The 18,106-nt window shown below is 49.0% G+C and overlaps 9 protein-coding genes and 1 non-coding gene across 10 annotated transcripts; 5 read left to right on the top strand and 5 right to left on the bottom strand.

The window, feature by feature from the left end:
* Positions 1-143: 143 nt before the first annotated feature.
* I303_101390 (uncharacterized protein) lies at positions 144-2,399 on the top strand (the record flags this gene model as incomplete). The annotated part of the gene is made up of 9 exons (XM_018404759.2): positions 144-444; positions 516-728; positions 797-934; positions 996-1,378; positions 1,441-1,543; positions 1,606-1,877; positions 1,942-1,985; positions 2,058-2,207; positions 2,276-2,399. The coding sequence occupies 9 exons, from the start codon at positions 144-146 to the stop codon at positions 2,397-2,399; spliced, it is 1,728 nt and encodes a 575-aa protein (XP_018267413.2).
* Positions 2,400-2,814: 415 nt separating this feature from the next.
* I303_101391 (uncharacterized protein) lies at positions 2,815-4,176 on the bottom strand (the record flags this gene model as incomplete). The annotated part of the gene is made up of 6 exons (XM_018404760.1): positions 2,815-2,881; positions 3,000-3,126; positions 3,305-3,598; positions 3,711-3,822; positions 3,891-3,986; positions 4,075-4,176. The coding sequence occupies 6 exons, from the start codon at positions 4,174-4,176 to the stop codon at positions 2,815-2,817; spliced, it is 798 nt and encodes a 265-aa protein (XP_018267414.1).
* A 739-nt stretch (positions 4,177-4,915) lies between these two features.
* Positions 4,916-5,948, top strand: I303_101392 (uncharacterized protein; the record flags this gene model as incomplete). Its single annotated transcript, XM_018404761.1, has 2 exons — positions 4,916-5,013; positions 5,072-5,948. 2 exons carry the CDS (start codon positions 4,916-4,918, stop codon positions 5,946-5,948), a joined length of 975 nt encoding a protein of 324 aa, XP_018267415.1.
* Positions 5,949-6,854: 906 nt separating this feature from the next.
* I303_101393 (uncharacterized protein) lies at positions 6,855-7,442 on the top strand (the record flags this gene model as incomplete). The annotated part of the gene is made up of 1 exon (XM_018404762.1): positions 6,855-7,442. The coding sequence occupies one exon, from the start codon at positions 6,855-6,857 to the stop codon at positions 7,440-7,442; it is 588 nt and encodes a 195-aa protein (XP_018267416.1).
* A 228-nt stretch (positions 7,443-7,670) lies between these two features.
* I303_101394 (diphthamide biosynthesis protein 2) lies at positions 7,671-9,731 on the bottom strand (the record flags this gene model as incomplete). The annotated part of the gene is made up of 7 exons (XM_065968330.1): positions 7,671-7,864; positions 7,935-8,105; positions 8,190-8,616; positions 8,714-8,943; positions 9,015-9,175; positions 9,256-9,333; positions 9,427-9,731. The coding sequence occupies 7 exons, from the start codon at positions 9,729-9,731 to the stop codon at positions 7,671-7,673; spliced, it is 1,566 nt and encodes a 521-aa protein (XP_065824402.1).
* Positions 9,732-10,011: 280 nt separating this feature from the next.
* On the top strand, positions 10,012-10,126 carry I303_101395. The gene has a single exon (XR_001936484.2). It is a non-coding gene; the product is annotated as a 5S ribosomal RNA (ribosomal RNA).
* Positions 10,127-10,190: 64 nt separating this feature from the next.
* Positions 10,191-13,905, bottom strand: I303_101396 (uncharacterized protein; the record flags this gene model as incomplete). Its single annotated transcript, XM_065968331.1, has 10 exons — positions 10,191-10,499; positions 10,593-10,680; positions 10,744-11,130; positions 11,221-11,560; positions 11,617-11,747; positions 11,814-11,911; positions 11,963-11,991; positions 12,049-13,452; positions 13,510-13,596; positions 13,665-13,905. 10 exons carry the CDS (start codon positions 13,903-13,905, stop codon positions 10,191-10,193), a joined length of 3,114 nt encoding a protein of 1,037 aa, XP_065824403.1.
* A 423-nt stretch (positions 13,906-14,328) lies between these two features.
* On the top strand, positions 14,329-14,971 carry I303_101397 (uncharacterized protein; the record flags this gene model as incomplete). Its single annotated transcript, XM_018404765.1, has 3 exons — positions 14,329-14,366; positions 14,480-14,767; positions 14,902-14,971. 3 exons carry the CDS (start codon positions 14,329-14,331, stop codon positions 14,969-14,971), a joined length of 396 nt encoding a protein of 131 aa, XP_018267419.1.
* Positions 14,972-15,249: 278 nt separating this feature from the next.
* Positions 15,250-16,267, bottom strand: I303_101398 (uncharacterized protein; the record flags this gene model as incomplete). Its single annotated transcript, XM_018404766.1, has 3 exons — positions 15,250-15,794; positions 15,883-16,018; positions 16,100-16,267. The coding sequence occupies 3 exons, from the start codon at positions 16,265-16,267 to the stop codon at positions 15,250-15,252; spliced, it is 849 nt and encodes a 282-aa protein (XP_018267420.1).
* Positions 16,268-17,545: 1,278 nt separating this feature from the next.
* I303_101399 (uncharacterized protein) lies at positions 17,546-18,034 on the bottom strand (the record flags this gene model as incomplete). Its single annotated transcript, XM_018404767.1, has 1 exon — positions 17,546-18,034. The coding sequence occupies one exon, from the start codon at positions 18,032-18,034 to the stop codon at positions 17,546-17,548; it is 489 nt and encodes a 162-aa protein (XP_018267421.1).
* Positions 18,035-18,106: the final 72 nt, after the last annotated feature.

Here is an 18,106-nt window from a genome sequence, read left to right on the forward strand (position 1 = left end):
ATAATATAGACATTATTCCATTGAACATCATCACTCCACGCATAGGAAAGCATACATGAAGAGAGCTTGAGCTCAGGCGTCGACAGGAGGCTTAATCTTCGCGCGAGAAGCTCGTTGTAACGAGTATGAGCGATCCATCAACGATGGCCGAGACGACCCCTTCAAAAATACCAATAGCCATCAACAAGCGCAATTCAGTATCCTCTTCGACATCACTGCACAAATCTGTATCTAGCAACTCACTTTCGAAGGAGAGCTCATCAAGGAGTCAAAGTCCAGCAAATGGAGTTCCGGCGAAGACGGGCAGGGCGAGTCCAGCGAATCAACAGAGAAGATGGAGTCTCCTGAGCGGTGGGCAGGGGCCTGGAAGTAGGAAGACGAGCTTTGGGGAAGGGATGACCATGACTCTTAGTGGAAGCACCAGCTTTGACTCAAATGACCCAGGTATGTCATGTCTTGTAAATGTAACGCTGCAGACCGTCGAGCTTATACTATATGATCCTCCACCTGGACAGCCCAAATCAAGGCTCAGATAGCTATCCTTCAGACGTCCCTGCAGAATGCCCAACAACGCCTGATCGACGTCCAGAACGGAAACGCATCTTCGCTACCTCTCACTCCGGTTGAAGGATTGCTCAATCTGCCAGAGGTTGCTGTGGATGATCTTCACGATAGGTTGACAGAGGAAGAAGAGGAGGATGGCAGGGATTCTCCCTTGGACCCCGGCCGTGAGCTAGCTTATAATCTCATTTTGGCCCTATTTAACCGAGACTCAGCTGACGAACGAATCTTGCAGCACCACACAGCGCTCACTTTATCAACGGCAAAACACGCTTCAATGGTCTGCCTCATTCCAACCCATCCTTCGATTTGAGAAGCAGCGCCGTAACCCCTGCTAGACCACCTTCAGCAAGATTACCTGATGGCAGGAGTCGTGAGTGAACATTCAATTCATCACTGTGACCGGTGCTTACTCGTCCATGCGACGAATCCAGGTATACCACAAGCAGTAGTAGCTGGTGCCGCCGCGCTCCATCCAACTCCGCCTCCATCCTCGCCCGCTAAATCGCAACATCACGCTTCACCGCCCTCGCCAATTGGTCTGTCGGAACGCGACCGCAATCTCAGATCGCCTTTCTTAGCTCCAGATTCCCCCAGAGCACCTTCACCGCTGGGCATGAGCTCATCAGACGTCAACGGTCGACAATCATTGAGCCCTAGTCCAGCAGGATTCAGGAGAGCGTCGAGTGGTCCAAACGAGAAATCTTCGGCTAGTACTAGAGTGATCGATAGCTTGCAGACTGAGTTGATCAATACAAAGGGACATCTTGAGAGGGTCAAGCAAGAAGTCAGAAGTGCACAGCGAGTGATAGGATCGGTGGGTCGGCTGCAGACTTCTGCACGTCAACAGAAAACGTTAGCTCACACCTGGTGGTTTAGCTTACACGGCAGACTGAAGATCTGAAAGAAACGAGAGAAAGAATGAGAGTGGAGTGCGAGGGGCTCAATAACGTGATAGCAAGGAAAGAAAGGCTTCTACAAGGTAAGCTGACGGATACCTCTATACGGTGACGCGCAGCTGATCGTCATTTTCAACGCTTGCAGAGGTACTGGAACGTGCTCGAACGGCAGAGTCTTCGCTAGCCCAACATCAGTCCACTCGAAAAGCACTGGAACAAAGCACCAAGAAATCGTTATCGCACATGACCACCCAATTGACCGAGGCGCAAGCTGGACAGGCCAAGTCCGAGAGGGAATGCGTAGCTCTTCGAGAAAGCGTGAAGAGTCTGCGCGATGTGTGGGCGAGAGAGGTGAAAAGCGTGAGGGATGAGTGGAAGAAGGGGGAAGAAAAGGGGAAAAAGGAGCGTGAAGAGGCTGTAAGTAGTGTTTCCATTGAAATAAGGCACTGGCAATCAGGCTGAATGACTTATATACGAGCAGAGGCAGAAACATTTGGCATTGGTCAAGTTGGTACAATCTCAATCGTACGTAGTCACCATCCCTCAGCTGTTCTTGCACCTTTTTTACCTGACATCATCACTATCCTTGTTCTTCAGGGCGGATCGAGCTACGATACAATCCCTAGCTGAGACGGCATCCAAGCAATCAGCCTTGGCGACCGAAGCGCTTGAGACGGAGATAGCTGGATTGAGGCTGGATATAGATAAGAGCGCCGAAGAGAGTCGATTGGCTAAACTTCAAGCTGAGTAAGTCGTTCTTTTCCAACTTGTCCAGTTGGCGCTGATTATGTGTAATTCTGTCTGGGTCTGCTTAGGGATCTCGCAATGGAGCTGGTCCGCCTACGACGGCTCATGCGCGAGCCACGACGAGGTAGTCTGGACGAAGCAGCTGTAGTGTCCAGCAGTGACATTGCAGGTTTGGCGCAAACAGGGACTTAACCATGGATCCCTTTTCCCCCCTGAATTGATACCCCGCTCGATAACGATCATCAACTCTATACCTTGCCTTAAAGCGATCCTCTTGGATTGTGCACACATCCTTGCGCATCGCTGACTTTGCCCAATTATACCCTGCGAATCAACATACCCTGTAAAAGTATACCTCAGAGTTTAAACATAACCCTTTTGTATATAAGATAAGACATCATACTTTTGTGCATATATCCGTAATCCTTCTTGTTTCTGTATGATCATCATTAATGCATGTGTAGCATCTCGAAATCTCAGAATGAATCGATGCAATGCTAAGTGTACTTCCTATGTGATGGAATTGACAACTGCTCAAAGGATTCGGTATTTAGCGGATCAGAATATCGACTGTTGTCCTAAGCCAATCATGACGATGTCCGGCTGATCATCCCCGTCGTTCTTGCTTGGCGGCCTTCTTCTGTTTATCAGCCTTGGCTTTCGCTTGGTCGGCCCTAGATATCATCGCATCGCGGAAATCAGCATTACGAAATGATTTGGGTCCATCACATTCCAAGCAAGTGTCGAAGGGGCAGCGAGTCCATTCTTGTCGATGTGTTGATTTTTACTCACCTTTGTTTCTCCAACGCCGCCTTATCTCTATTCTTGACAGCTAATGCCGCGTTCTTCTGAGCTTCTCTCTCCATTTGGGCGCGGTACGCTACTTTATCTCTATTCAGATTCGGCGCCAGCAGATCCACTGAAACATTGCCGGCATAGAAATCAAGAGCAGGAACAAAGTCAGCCAAGTAAGAAGACGGTACTATCCGAGATGGCAGCTCCAATAGACCCATCCGTCGTACTCAAATCCGTGTGGGATTCGCACTGAGATTGAGATTGGGATTGCGATGAAATGCATATGTTGAACCTTTACTCACCTTCCTGCTGTTTCCGATACTTCTTCTTCTTCCCGTCCAGCCTCAGGGCCTCTTCAATCATTTTCTTCCTTTCCTCCGCAGCTTTCTTCTCCTCGCTCTCGCTCGCCTTTCCCGCTCGAGCAGGGGCATTCGGATCCCGGCTATTCGCCGCTATAGCAGCCTGTACTTCATCCGCGGACGCATCGACGTAGGCATATTGACGAAGGAGCGCTGCTTTTTGAGCTTGTTTCAGTTCTTCGGGTGAGAGGGTCGATAGGATATCGGAGGGTTTAGTTGGCGGGGAAGGTGAATCGTCTGCTTCGATAGATAGAAAGACCGAGCCCAAAACACGATATTATGAGCCTTCGACAACCTCACATCCCCCATATAACCATATAGCGATCCATACTGATGCCGCTCTACGCACCTTCTTCTTCCTCCTCCGCCCGTAGCCGCTCTTGCTCTGCTATCCGTAATCTCTCCTGCTCATTTAACACCTTCTCCAACGCCTCGTCGACACCTTCCTCTGGCAAGACCCCCTAGATCCTCGTGCAAGGTCAGGCTCAATTCATGATTTGCGATCGCTCGATATGATGAAGTCACTCACACCTTCCACCACGCCCTCCAACATCCCTTTCACCCCTTCTAGCTTTTCATCCCTTTCCAGCCCCTCTTCCTCCACAAATCGAGCCATCATCTCGACCTAGACACGTGTCCAGCATCAGCCCAACGTTTTTTCATACCTAGCGTCCGGGAAAAGCATCAAGCAGCCGAGCTCAGGCCCCACGTACATCGTCTTGAGGCACAGATATCGATAGACCAGTCAATTGTTCAGCGATATATCGTTCTAATGCCTGAGCTGAAGATTCAGCTTCGTCCGGAGCGGTGGACATTTCTCCCATCGATTTGAGTAAGAGTCTGTGGAATTGGGATGGAGATCGAGTGAGCTAGCATGCCCCTTGTGTTGCAGGTGTCTGAGGAGTGTAACAAGCAGTGCCGAACCACAGTCACAAGCTCTGAAAAGCTCAAGTTCAAGCTCGACTTTGCATTTGTTGTTCCTCCTCGAAGACGCAAGGTGGAGGCATTTTCAGCTTTTTTGTGGCGCAGCAAGAGTTATTGCAGGTGGTGGCATCATACACTCTGTGTATCCCACATTGACCACTTCTAGCTGCTCGGTCTGCCTGAGGGGGAGCAGAAGGAAGGTTATTGATCAACCAGGCAATAATGAGATGGTTAGCAGCTCTTGAGCCGAGACATGGGGTAGGCGACTTTTGACGTGGCGACATTCAACGTCATCTGAACACTCATCCTCCATCGTCCATTCTTCATTCTCCATTCTCCATTCTTCCTTTGATCAGGCCAATCTCGATACATCATCCCTTCCTTTATTCTTGATGCCTGATGCTTACAGCATCACCAGCATGATGCAGGTGATAGGGGGAGCAGACTCGACTGACTGACTAGTCGTCATCATGGAAGATCCTGGACTTCTTTTTAGCTTGATCTCTTTCTTTACGATCAAAAGAAAAGATCTTTCATGAAAGGGTAGCGCGTCCTGCTCAGTGTGTATCGACTCGATCCCACCATCTCGTCCTCCGATTCATATATACCTTGACTGCAGCATCCGACAGCATGTCAAGTGAGATCGACCTCTCACAGGGCAATTATTCTGGCGTTGCAATCAAGCCGAACCTACGTCTTCGATATAGAGTAGAATCCCAAGCATTATTGTGAGTACTCAAAGCTTGCGGCCAGAAGCTGTAGCTGATCGAAGACAATACATCACAGCGACACTTTGCCTAGCATGTCCTTCTTTCCTCCTATCGTCAGTCCCAACGACTCATTCAGCCAACATGCCTCAATCCAGCCCCCGTTACATCCCTGTACGGGAGACCATGCAGCACCTCCTCCTCCCCTTAGTGGACCGACTATGATGCTGCAGGATGAAGGAGACTCGGGAGAGCCCAACCCTTTACCATGTATGCCACCCCCCGGACCTTGTCCTCGGCCTCCTCATCTGGACGATCCGCCGCTCTTACCTCAACAATCGGATTCTCGACCGTGCATTCCGCCTTACAGGCCATGCCCACCTCGAAGACCTTGCGTACCGCCTCATTGCCCTTGTCCCGGCCCCATTCCTCCCTATGACGATCACTATGGAGAGGATGCCAACCCATATATGTCCCATTCAGCTCAACAGGGTCTACCACTTTTATCGTCCTACAACCAGCAAAACAACCAGCCGCCTCCGGGCTACGCCACACCCTCGCCACCATTATACAAGCCTTTACCTTCTCCAAGCGAAGGTACACTGCTCTTAGCGCCTCCGCCAAGTTTCACAGCATCCACTTGTCCATACCTGCAAAGCGCATCAGCCTCGGGGTCGACCGATCTGCCCACTCATACATGCCATCATTGCGGCGCTCACACTCACTCTGATGGCGCCCCGCAGAACGGGATGGACTGGGTGATCGCTTTGCTGATCGTGCTCAACTTCTTCGTCTGGGGAGCAGTAGCTTATGGGTATTGGTGTGAGTTCAGTGGTACTGGCGAGACCGGAGATTGGAGCAAGTGGATCACGGCGTGCGAAGGGGGTCAAGGAGCGTTGGGATGGGGGAGGATTTGTAGTGGAGAGGAATGTCACCGGGCGTTCGTAGATTGCTGATACTGTTACAGTATGACCTATTCCGTTTGCTCGTATGTACTGTACTGTACATTCTGTTGAATCCCATTTTACCATTTGTACTAGAGCATCGATCACGCGGCCTGAAATGCTGTACGTAGTAGAAATATGCTTGAATCTCCCCTTTCTCGAATCGTTGTCTACTTTGTAATAACTCATCTTGTGAACCAAGCAGCCAAACGAGCTCCGTTTCCAAAGCAGCTCTGAAAGCGCTAGCGCATTTCAATCCAGATTCCGCCTGCGACTATACTCTACTTACGCTGTACGGACCAGTGTAGCTGAGGCCACGGGTCTACCGATGCACAATCTTGCTGACCTTTCGGGAGACCCGTTGTGAGGGTCATCTGATTTGCCACTCATCTACAGTACTGTGACAAAGATTCGGCTCTGGCTTTTGCCGCTATACGAATACAGCTATGTCATATGACGCACTGTACGAGGGCAGGCGAGAGCCCCAAAAAACTAAAGATGTGTCAAGTGGTCATCATTAGACCCAAAAGCTCTCTTCTTGAGCTACTAAGGAGAGACTGTCCGGCTCATCCAGTTTCGGTACCTCCATTCATCGCACCCCTACGAAGACAAGCAGTCCAATGACGTTGCCCGGAAACACCGTCATACAAATCACCGGTGAGCTAGATCCAGACACATCTGATAAGTCTCTGTTGATGTCCGCTTGTCTATATTTCCTATTTCATATCTTCCTTTCTGCTCTCATCTCCTCACTAAAGCTATACAGTTTCAACAAACCCAAATACATTTGACCCATACCCCGCCAGCCAGACAAAAAGTCTGAGCTGATAACCTAGAGCTTGATCTGACGCTTCACCAGATTTTGCGAAATCAGAGGAGACTCTCTACCTTGTCCACAACAGCAGATATCTAAGCGATATGACAGATCAGCAACATTGGCCAACCGTCACCAGCAGCGTAGACGATGCGATCGCACAAATGTCTGCAAGCGCTCAAGCCGCTCTTGACATCCGTCAAAGGCTCATCGACGGATCTTACCAATCTTCTTCTCAAGCATCAGAGAATCATTCTTGCTCCTGGGAGCTCGCACTCAAAGCTCGGGATCCGGCAACAGCAGCTACCAAATTGGAACAAGCTGTCTCTCTCAGGACTTATTTCGCGGAAAGCTCGAAAGTAAATTCTTTCGTGCAGAGTAGGGAAAAGCTCCTGCAAAAGGGGTATACCTTCGTAGATACCAAGAGGGATGACGGCGAGACCATTCCCAGACAGACGATAGATGAGTGTTTCGAGTCAGCGGTCACGTCAAATGGTCTGATGGACGACCACGAGAGATATCCTCCCTGTAGTACTGAGCTACAGCAAGCGTTTGACCGACTTGTGGAAGAGACTAAATTCAATGTCCTTGATGCAAAAGCGACCAAATTCAGTATTACGATCCCTTCGTTGGATGGTAATTCCACTAAATCTGTGACGAGGGATTTCTTAGTCCCCCTTGGAGAGCAGTAGCTTAGATGACTGTGACGTTTCTGTCGAAGTCAAAGGAGAGAGAGAGATGAACAGTCTTACCTTCTGAGCGTTGGGTTTGTATACAGCACAATATTTTATGTATTCTCTCACACTTTACTCGTATTCGAGACGCTTTGATTCGCCCCACAGTATTCCATCTGTCAAAGCTCCTTCCGGTGGTAATTCCCTATGTTCAGACAAGACAATGCATTATCGCGTCACTGAAATCTACTTCTCCTCCGTATATCCTCTGGCGACTCCACTCCTGCCCTCTTCTAGTAAGCTCGGCTCGTCCATCCCATATCTCGGCTCGAGACCTTTAAATTCTCTCGAAGCCAGGAAATTGCTTCCGGCAGATTCCAGTCTTGCCAAGTCGAAATTTTGATTCCGCAGAGTCAACGCTTGTATGCCTTCGTTGGGTACTGAGTAAACACACCAATCAGCTCATATCCCCATCTACTTTGACCTTCGAGATACGTTGAGCCGACTCACTTTCGGTTGAGTCAGTCGCACTATGGAACGTCTTCTTACTCCGCATCTTCCCTGTAACCAACGAGAAATGCGGATCTCCATCGCTTTCTTTACCATCGGCGCTCGCGTTCTCGTCATCTCCCATCCCATTGCCATTCGCACCTTTCTCATGTTCATTGCGTTCTTGCGCCTCTGGCAAAGGCGACCAATCAACAAGATCAGCTGAGTCCAGCCTGACTACGAGCAGCAAAATTACATATACAGGCTCAGACTCACCTTCAAGGACTTTACCCAGGTCCAAAGTCCATTTCGCCGGATCCCAAATATGTTTCACCCCCTGTAACGCCAATTCCAATTCCCACGGGGTGATAATGGGCTGTAAGAAATCTTTCGTATTATCCACTAGCCCACCTTCGTTACAGCCGACTAAGACGAAGCATTCTATTTCCGAGAAATTTGCCAATTTCGCAGGGTTCAATCTGCCGACAGAAAGGGTATACGATTTCTTCTTTGCTCGTTTCAGGTCCTCGCGCAGTTGTTTTAGTAGGGGCTGCGATGATCGCAGACCTATGTTGGAGACTATCAGGCCGAAGACGTCGGCGCTCATGGCTTGGTGCAAGGCGAACAAGCGGCGAGAGAGGAGTTTGGATGTTTGGCGATGTAGATTGGTGACGGCGGACGAGGAGGGGGAGTATATGTATAGCTAAGTCAGTGATACACATTGTGTGAGTCCGAAGTCGGTGCAACTGAGGAGATGGCGAGGCAAAGATGATCTTGTAAGAGCGAGGACGATTACTCACGGGATTGTTGGCATGAGTCATCTGTAGGTTGATACTACTTCGACCTTCTTCGCCGATATACCAGAGGACACAGTCGTCCAATCGTAGACCCTCAGGAGGGTCGATGGTCCTCAAAGCAGGCGCTTTCCCTTTGACATCTACGGCTTTGTCAGAGGACGTAGAAGGTTTTTGTATCGTGGCGAAATTGACAGGGCAAGGAAGGCTTTGCGTGAACTTCTCCTTGATTTGGTCTGATCGACGATTATCAAATGGTCAGCATATTCTCGTTGGGTGCAAGAAGACTGAAAAGATCAAGACCTACCCGCTAGCCAATCAAACGCCACATCCCACACCACAATAACGCCCTTCTTGCCCCCTTCTTCGCTTAGATCCTCTCTACTCGCATCGGTAAATTCAGTGATGGCATGGGATATATCGAGCTTGCGTCTAGGAAATACGTAGAATACAGGTAAGGCGTCGGTCCTATATTGATATCAATATCGACAAGATCAGTATCACATTCGATCCATCAGTATAGACAAGATTGTATGCGAACCACTTACGGCGTCAGACAAGCATGTCCGTAGTGTACTAAGAAATCAGCAGGGAGGTGCAAACAGCTCAACACGTCCGGACAACAGCTAAGCGGGTTGGCACAAGTATCAGCCTTCGTCACCGTCCGAACGATCATCAGATCCGACAGCATAAACAGATGACCGTAAATACCAACTTACTTTCCATATGTACTATCCGCCAGGACATACGCCTGTGCCCCCTGATCCCGTATCCGCGTCTGTATAGCCCGATACACAGCTACGGACGACGGAAGAAGTTCGTCCGGAAACTGTAATCCTATAGTCTTATATCCGCCCTCCAAGATCCGTCGGACAGTCTTATCAACTTCGAAAGCTTCTTCAATCGATAATCCCTCGTTTCCATCTCCCATCGAACTAGGTCCAGCTACGGCATTATCAAGGACTTGTTCTAATTCCGGATGAGTCAGAGCGTGTTCGGCAGGTGTCGAAAAGGCGTCTGACATTTTGTTATCGCCCCTCTGAATTCGACTTGGTTTCAGCGCAAGCGTTGATGACTAGATGATTGACCCAAACGCAAATTCTGCTATCTTTCTTTTCTTCAAGGACGTTATGCTTACGCCGGTCACACCAGTTATATATACAGTACTCGTATTCTGTCTAGTACGATCAACATCTCAACATTTCAGTCCATTATTCCGGTCATTGCCGCTCCTCACGTGACTTGAGTCGACAATTTCAGTTATTCAACTATATAACTTCAACAACACCCGCAAATCTTTCATCTACGGCCATAGAATCCAGAAAGCACCGGGTCCCGTCAGCTCCCCGTAGTTAAGTTGGATATCGCTCGGTTAGTACCAAGGTGGGGGACCACTTGGGAATCCCGAGTGCTGTAGTTTTGTTTTTGCTCAGCTTCTTGCCGAAGCAAGCGAGTCGTTACATCTGTGAACATCTTTCTTTGCCTACTTGTCCCACTTGCCTTCCAGACGCCCTTCATCTCCACTCTCCGCCCTGGATTCATCCTCTTTTTCCCACCCTTCATCCTCTTCATCTTTCATCATCGTCAAGCCATTCTCCACTTCCACAAACTCTCCATCTCCCGCACGCTCGTACATCTTCTTCGGCTTCTTCTCTCTCCCTTGCCCCTCCTTGACCGCACTCGTTTTGCGTTTCTTCTCCACTTTCGCAATTTGAGCTGTGGTAGCTATCTTCTCTTTCACTCGACAAACTTCCACCGGAATGCCAGACGAAAGCAAGACGTCTATCCAGACCTTCGATACAATACTGTCAGCGTTTCATTCTATAATCACAATGCATCGAGATGCATATTACCAGCGATCACACGTAGGAAAAGACGAACTCACTTTCTGCGTTTCCGATAGACTATCTCCTGGTCCTTTGACTTCCACAAATCTAGCTTCTTTTCTCTCGTAATTCCATACTCTATTCCCCCTGCGGATCAGCAATTCACACCTCGCACGAGCATACAAGTGTACAAGATGGGAGCCCGCTCACATAAGATCAGGTACACCAGAACACCGATGTCGATATTCCTCCGCTAACATCCTGCAGACCCCACTCATCGCACTTCCTCCTATACATTCCAAAATCTCCTTCAAATCCTCGGAAGAATATTCCCAATTCACACCCACCGCCCAAGTAGCTTTCGGTCTTTCTCTCTCATCTACTTCCGCGAGCATATGCAAAGCTTTTGAAGTTTTGGACATTTCTTCTAATCGCTTTTCGATCGCTTCCGATCTTGACGGTGCGAAGGTATCTTCTCCCAGATCTAGCGGAGCAGTCTGGTACGGAGTCTCGAAGGCTCCGGGTAATGGCAAGAACAGGATCGGCCACATCAGCAGCGTGAAGAGTGTTGTCAGGATTGAAGATTCCGAATGAAATCTGGTTTACATTTCATCGTCAATCATTTTATCACCACTGAATCAGCTTATACCAAAAAAAACCATTCTCGGACTTCAAAAATGGACTCACCCCTTATATCCCTTATCTTCCCACCACTCGAGAACCCACCCTTCTACGGTGACCTCTCCTTCCCTACCTAGCCAAACGGATTTGCCCGTCTGCTGGACGCCCATACCTCCCGCTCGAATCTCTTCATCGCCCATTCCCAGACTCGCCTCTCTATCCAGTCGAAGACTTTCTGACCGAGCGCGGAGTTTAGGCTGCCCCATGTTTTCCACCACTCTAGGTGCTGAAAGTTCGCGAGTCTCGCATTTCGTTAGAGCAGCGTAAGAGATGTGTCGTTCGTCCGAAGGTAGGTTGAGCTTGTTCTCGAGTCGAGTTAGTCGACGAGACAATGCAGGTCGGTAGACTGAAAAATGCCCATGAGCATTCGGCGGATGCTTGATCTACAAGACAAAAGCTCACTCATATGGGTATCCTCGTCAAGTAGAGCATCGATACATGTTTGGGTAGCATCGCGTAATTTCTCCTCTTTCTCTTCCGGGGTAGCGTTATAATGATTCATCAAGACAAGCGCAAGACGGTCGTACCATGCTCTAGTGGGTGTCAGACTTAGTCAGCGCAAATGCATTTTATCGGTGGAATAGACTCAGGTGACTCACCCTCTCTTACTCCTTCTCCACCTTCGTTGCGCCAAAAGAGCTCTGAGAACCATACATTCCGCGTCGTACTCGTGCAGTATCCCCAAAGCAGTAGCACCCTGGAAGGCTGTGTCAGCTATATGGCCAAAGCTAAGCGGGGTGTAGCTTACCTTGTACACGATCCTAGTCAAGACATGACCTATTCATTCATCTGTCATTTTCGTCCTGGCTGTCAGTCACTGTACGCGCGACTCACCTGTTTTGAACCTATCACCGACCAAACCACCTTTCTCCGTCTCATAATCAACCACCTCCCCGCCGTCACCTTCAACAAGCTCTTTCCACACATTCCAAACACCTTCCCAGATATTCTTCACGATCCTCGCACCTTCAATTCTGCTCAGTATGGGTTTCTGGATATTCCCATAGCCCGGTAACGGCGTCTTACGCTGTTCGGCCCAATTCTCTCCTAGGGCATCAGACACCGTAGTCTCCCACCCAACCGCTCTTTCCCAGATCAACAATTCATCTCGGGTTGACCAGATAAGGCTTCGCGTCGGACTACCGTAATTCGGATATCGTCTTTTGTGCGAGGTCACCAGGATCGAAGGTAACATCAAAGACGATCCTCCCGTAGTCACGGGTGGCGTCCTTGAGAAGATCAGATTCACTCGAGCAATCAACGAATGCAGTTCTTCGCTCAATTGTATCGCGGAATGGCCAAGGTACGGGAGAAGTTGATTGATCAACAGGGATTCCGAAGTCACCTTGGAGCTATCGTCATGCGTTGTCGATGTACCTTTTCCGAAGGGCAATTTAGGCTGCAGAGGGGTAGTGGTTTTAATCGTGTCGCGTCGTTGTTTGCCTTTGACAGGCGTGAAGCTCAAGACAGTCTGCTTCTTCGCCATTCCCCTCAAAGCATTTATCGTGGATTCTCGATTCATCAAAGCCGAAGGAGGGATTTTCTTGCCCTTGGCGATCTTCTTCAGATCTTCCGCTGAGATACAAGTCATCATTCCATCTAACGACAAATCTTCCTCTGATCTCGCTAGAACAATGATCGGCGGCGGTGGTTTAGGGTTCAACGAAAATTCCTCCATTACTGGCAACTGAATACCGCTTGGAGAGACGTTGGACGTTGAAGTGGTAGATGATCCATTCGATTGCGATCTACTTCGTGATTCCGGTACCGGTATTTCTGGCGGGGGAGAGGGAATCGCTTTTCCATCATCGTCAATCTCGACTCTTCCAACTTTACTAGCCCACAGACTTTCTTTCAAAGCTTCAGCTAAATCCGGATCCGCTTTTTCTTCTTCGGGAGTTAGGCCTGAAGATAAAGTTGACCACGGCTTCGGCTTTACGCCGACGGGTAGTTTGCCTCGAGCTTTGGAGGAGAGTGGAGAAGGATACGATTTTGTCGGTGCAAGAGGGGTGATTGGTATTCTTGATGGACCTGCACTGGGTATTGACGGTTTCTCAAACATGGGCTCCGAATCGATGATGACTTTAGGAATGGACAAGGGTCGTGACAAGATCTTCATAGCTCTCTTCACCCCTTCTTCGCCCAATTCTGCCGAATACGCATTGACGAGATTCGAATATGGGTGTATTTTGCAAGGCCGTCGTAATAGCAATCGCGTAAGTAGGTAATGCGGTTCATCTGCATACGGCGGGTAAGCTAATCTCTCACGGTTAAGCAGGGCATATCGAATCTTACAAGCTAAGTCCAAGATGTATTTTAGTATCCACAATTCCCTAGGTGTGAAGAGGTACGACTCCGATTGTATGACAGTATTGATCATTTCTAAGTTCGCTTCTACATTAGCTGCGTTCGCATTTCTGACGGATGGAGTCTGATGCAAGTGGACTCACCATCAAAAAGCTTGACATACATTGATATCCTGCCTTCATCTTCGGATACATGAGCCTCCAATTTGCCCTTGCGAGGACTAGGACCGGGGACAGGACCAGGATGGGCCTTAGCCTTGGGCGTGAGATCGTACCCATCATGCTCTGCGTTCGGCGAGGGTGTCGGGCTGGGTGTAAGTGGGAAAGCCCCGGTTGAAGGGAGAGGAGGCAAGGTGAATGAAGGAGGAGGTGGAGAGGAATTCATGGTGAATCACCGGGCAGGGAGCCTCGTCCTACTCGTATGCCTTCCTCCAGCTGGTATTTGTATAGTCTCAATACATCGATCTAGGTGAAAATCATCTCAATGGTCGTTCCGGTGACTTTTGACTTTTGATTGACATCATCCGACCATTCGGCGCGCGCAAAAACAACAGTACGCGAGTGAGCCTGAAAACAACAGTGCGACTGATCACCGGCTGGCTGAGGGAAGTCAGGCTCACTCATGCACAATCACAATCCTCCAATCCGGATGAATCGAATACAACGTTGAGAGACCATCTTGACATTTGGACAGTTTGAACGATAACGAAAGCTCAACTACAGACCAACTACTTCGGCATAACAATACTCCCAATCTCTCAGCCTCCCTATCTCTCGCTTGCCAACCCGCCTACGAGAAAAGCACAAAATGCTTCGAGCTTCCCGAGTCCTTCTTTCCGCTTTACGGTGAGTCCCATCTTTCTGCAGTTTCAATCCTCTCATCATCCGTCAATTCAGTCGATTCAGCTACTCTCTGATATCTGGCGTCTGCTGACCAATGCTCTCTCATATCCTATTAGCCCCATCAAAGCCACAACAGGTATAACAGGTCTCGAAGTCCACCCAGACCCTTTACCAGCCCTAAAATCCATCTACTCTTCCACATTGACCACCTTGAACTCTTTACCGCCTACATCAGTGTACAGACAAGCGACAGAGGCATTGACGAAACACCGATTGAGCGTGGTAGAGCAAGCCAGTCAGGATGTCACCAAAGTAGAGACTGAGCTGGGTAAGATCATTGAAGAGACTTTGGAGGAGGCTAAGACGGAGCAAGGGTTAGCTGCTAAGATGATTGAGTGGAAATCGTAAGCCGATCTCAAACCCAAACCCCTTTCCCATCCACCACAAGCAAGCCGATATCGCCATTTTTTCCGATCATTCGTATGTCATCATTAACAGTATGGTGCCGGTGCTGATTCTTGGCTCTGGGCGATGATAGCTGGGAGAACCTCGAACAAGAACCTCATCCGGATCAATGGCGATACTTCGAGCCAGCTAGCGATGTGTAGATTCCTCCTGCGCTCTTGAGATGCATACACTGGACACAGGAACGATTCGCGAACCCCTTCTACTGACTTGTAGCATCATATTCATCAAGCCTAATCAAGCAATATAGTTCACAATTCAACGCTCTCATGCCACCAAAATTTGTCAATCCGCCAAGTCATCTGCAACTCTAACAAATCTTACGCTAATATCTCGAAGGTCATCACCATGACGCGCAAACGGAAAACAACTCAGAGATCGCAGCGTAGTTCAAAGCGAATCGCAATTTTGGCGTCTCCGTCTACAAGGCCTTCCATTTCGGCTGATTGAAGGTTCGCAGCCCTTCAGGTCCGAATAGTACCGTCTTTCCTTCTGGCCCATCATCGTCAAAAACCATCGTCGCGCTTCCATCATCCCTGAGAACCAGCGTACTCTCATTCACATTCTTCGTATGATCTTCACAATCGTACGAAGTCAATTTTAACTGGATATGGTGTTGACCACAAGTCACGCTGACAGTACCACTGATCAAGCTTCTGTCCAATTCTGTTCTGTACTTTCCCCGGGCGAACGCTTTGCCTAACTTCGAATAACCAGTCTCTCTTACCATCTTATGAACGCTTTTCAGGACGTGCATCTGCTGTAAGCCTTCGATGGACCTCATCCACGTCACAGATGGCACATCCATTGATTGGCCGAACACTTCTTTCTGTGTCTGGTATACAGGGACTCTTCGTGAGTCCAATGCTTTGTGAGCCAGCGATCCAGAACCGCAAATATCGTAAAGGTTGACGAAGGGCATGTAAAAGTCACCGAGTGAATAGCCTGTGCTTCCCGTCTGGATCGCTAAAATTATGGGTGGGAAGCTCAGCATCGGCCAATCACCTTCAACGGACTTTGTGCGAGAGGAAGATGAGGCAATTACTGTACGTACCATTTGTGAAATGCCCGATGGATTTCGAAAGACACTCGTCCCTCGATTTATACGCATTGGGAGTGTAAAGCCCCAAGGTCTTCGGATCATATTTGTTGGAATCAGGCAATCTAGGATGACGCCACTCAACGGGGTCCTGGTGGGACCAATGATGATCAATCTCAGTCATCAATCATCAAACACCCCGAATAGAAGCCGCCAATCAATGGGAACACACTAGACTGTAGACGGCGTCCTCGTCGGGTCTGGCAGTCACAGCGCTTGAGGCTTCGGATGGCAAGATGTCGGCCAGCCGGTTCACGCGCGCTGCGCCCGACATTACTACAGTGAAGGACCCTGCGGGAACAGATCCTGCTGTGGCATCGACTTCGCCTTGATAGGACATCGTGGATTCAGATTCAGGTTCAGGCAGGTGAGGTGGTGCTCAGACTATTCTACCTCGATTGGCGTAAGCAGGGCTAGAAGGGTATGCGAGGTAAAATCGGGATTGGGGTCGGACTCAGGGACAGAACTTGCTTGTAACAGGCAGGGGTGGGGGGAAGGTGATACAAATTGATTGGGGAGAGGAGTGAGGAGTGAGTGGCGAGGGCTAGACTAGACTAGACGACTCGCGATTCTTCGATGGCTTTATACTCGTACAGTACTGCATCTCCGAGTCCCTGAATGGCATTCAACAAAGAAAGACACAGAGCAGTCGAAGCACGAAGCACGATGCACTGCTGAAAGGACAAGTCCGTTGACGTCAGGCGTTGGCGCTCCTTGCTCAAAGGATGTCAACATAACACTGTTTGGCGTCACCTATGACGACGGACCAAGGTGATGCTCAGCTCAGCTCAGCTCAAGCAAGTTCCGCCCGCAACTGCTTGAAAGGTGCAATGCAGGACAGAACAGTACAGTACAGTGACGTCAGGACTTCGCGTTGAATAGACAAAAGATCCGAACTGATTTCTACGAGTACAGTAATCGGACGGAACCGTCACCGTCACGAACCGTCATTTCGAGACCGTGAGGGCAGTTATACAGTATGACGCGGAGGTCTTCTTGAAATTCTTGTTGGTCCTTTCACACTTCAGCCGAGTCGAAGAGAAGCGTGAGGACACACTGGATCAATTGCTGAGAAGAGACAGATAAACTTCTAACACGACCGGCAGAGCTCAAATGGCCAGGCCGAAGACATACTGCCTTGGAATTCTCATTCGAATAAATAATAGAAGAAAGGATTTTTCTCATGTCACAGCAAGTTATGCTACAGGACGATGTAAATCCTTACCACAACAGGTGCTGCACAGCCCCAGCCCATATGCATACAAAGTTAAGAACAGGCCTGTGACACACCTCGGTTGAGCATGAGTTACGTTACTTTGTATCCAGTCCAGCCGCTGTTCCCGTTCAAGTTCAATCTCATCTGGTCTGTCCAAGGCTATCCATCCAGCAACCTGTACCTGTTGACTTGATGTCTCTTTCACCTTGTACAATACAGTACAGTACAGTACAATACATTTCATCTGATCTGCACCTATTGTATAGTAATGTATCGTCTCGCACAGTACTTTATATTGTTTGCCGTGGTATCTTGAGAGGGCGTAAGTAGCTTGGCTGAGTCATATATACAATACAATATAGAACTCCGTCCACTGACGATCGAGCCAGATAAGCTAACCGTCTAATCGTGATACCTGACTTTATAAGCCCCCTCCGCATTCTTGATGCCCAACCTGAAATCATCCGATAACTGGGCTGACCAATTGAGACTATCCGGGATCGTACTGGCTGAACTTGGGATAGTGGGGATCTCATCATCCGAGAACGGATCAATATCAGTCGTCGTTGCTGGGGTGGGTGTAGGAGGTTCAGGTTCGGATGTTGGGGGTTCATTACTATCGGATTCTTCGATCGGTGTAGGTTTTTCAGATTTCTTCTTATCCTTATCCTCATTGTTGTCTTTCGTGCCCTTCGAGTCATCTTGCTCGTTACCCTTTCCGTCTCCATCCTTCTCTCTGTCACTACGAGGTCTATGCTTATTGTCTCCAGCCCTTTTGCTCTTCTCAGCGTCAGAAGGATCAGATGAAGAGCAAGACAGAAACAAGAAGATGAGGACTAGGATGACGATGATTATTGCTTCCACAAGGGCTTTTTCGAGGTATATCGTCATTCTCCGTGGAGGTAACAGATGGTGTATCCCGAATCACTGGATCTCTGGGTTCCGGATTCTGGATTGATGACT

Source organism: Kwoniella dejecticola, chromosome 1 (genome assembly GCF_000512565.2).
Source record: "Kwoniella dejecticola CBS 10117 chromosome 1, complete sequence".
Classification (NCBI taxonomy): Eukaryota; Fungi; Basidiomycota; class Tremellomycetes; order Tremellales; family Cryptococcaceae; genus Kwoniella; species Kwoniella dejecticola.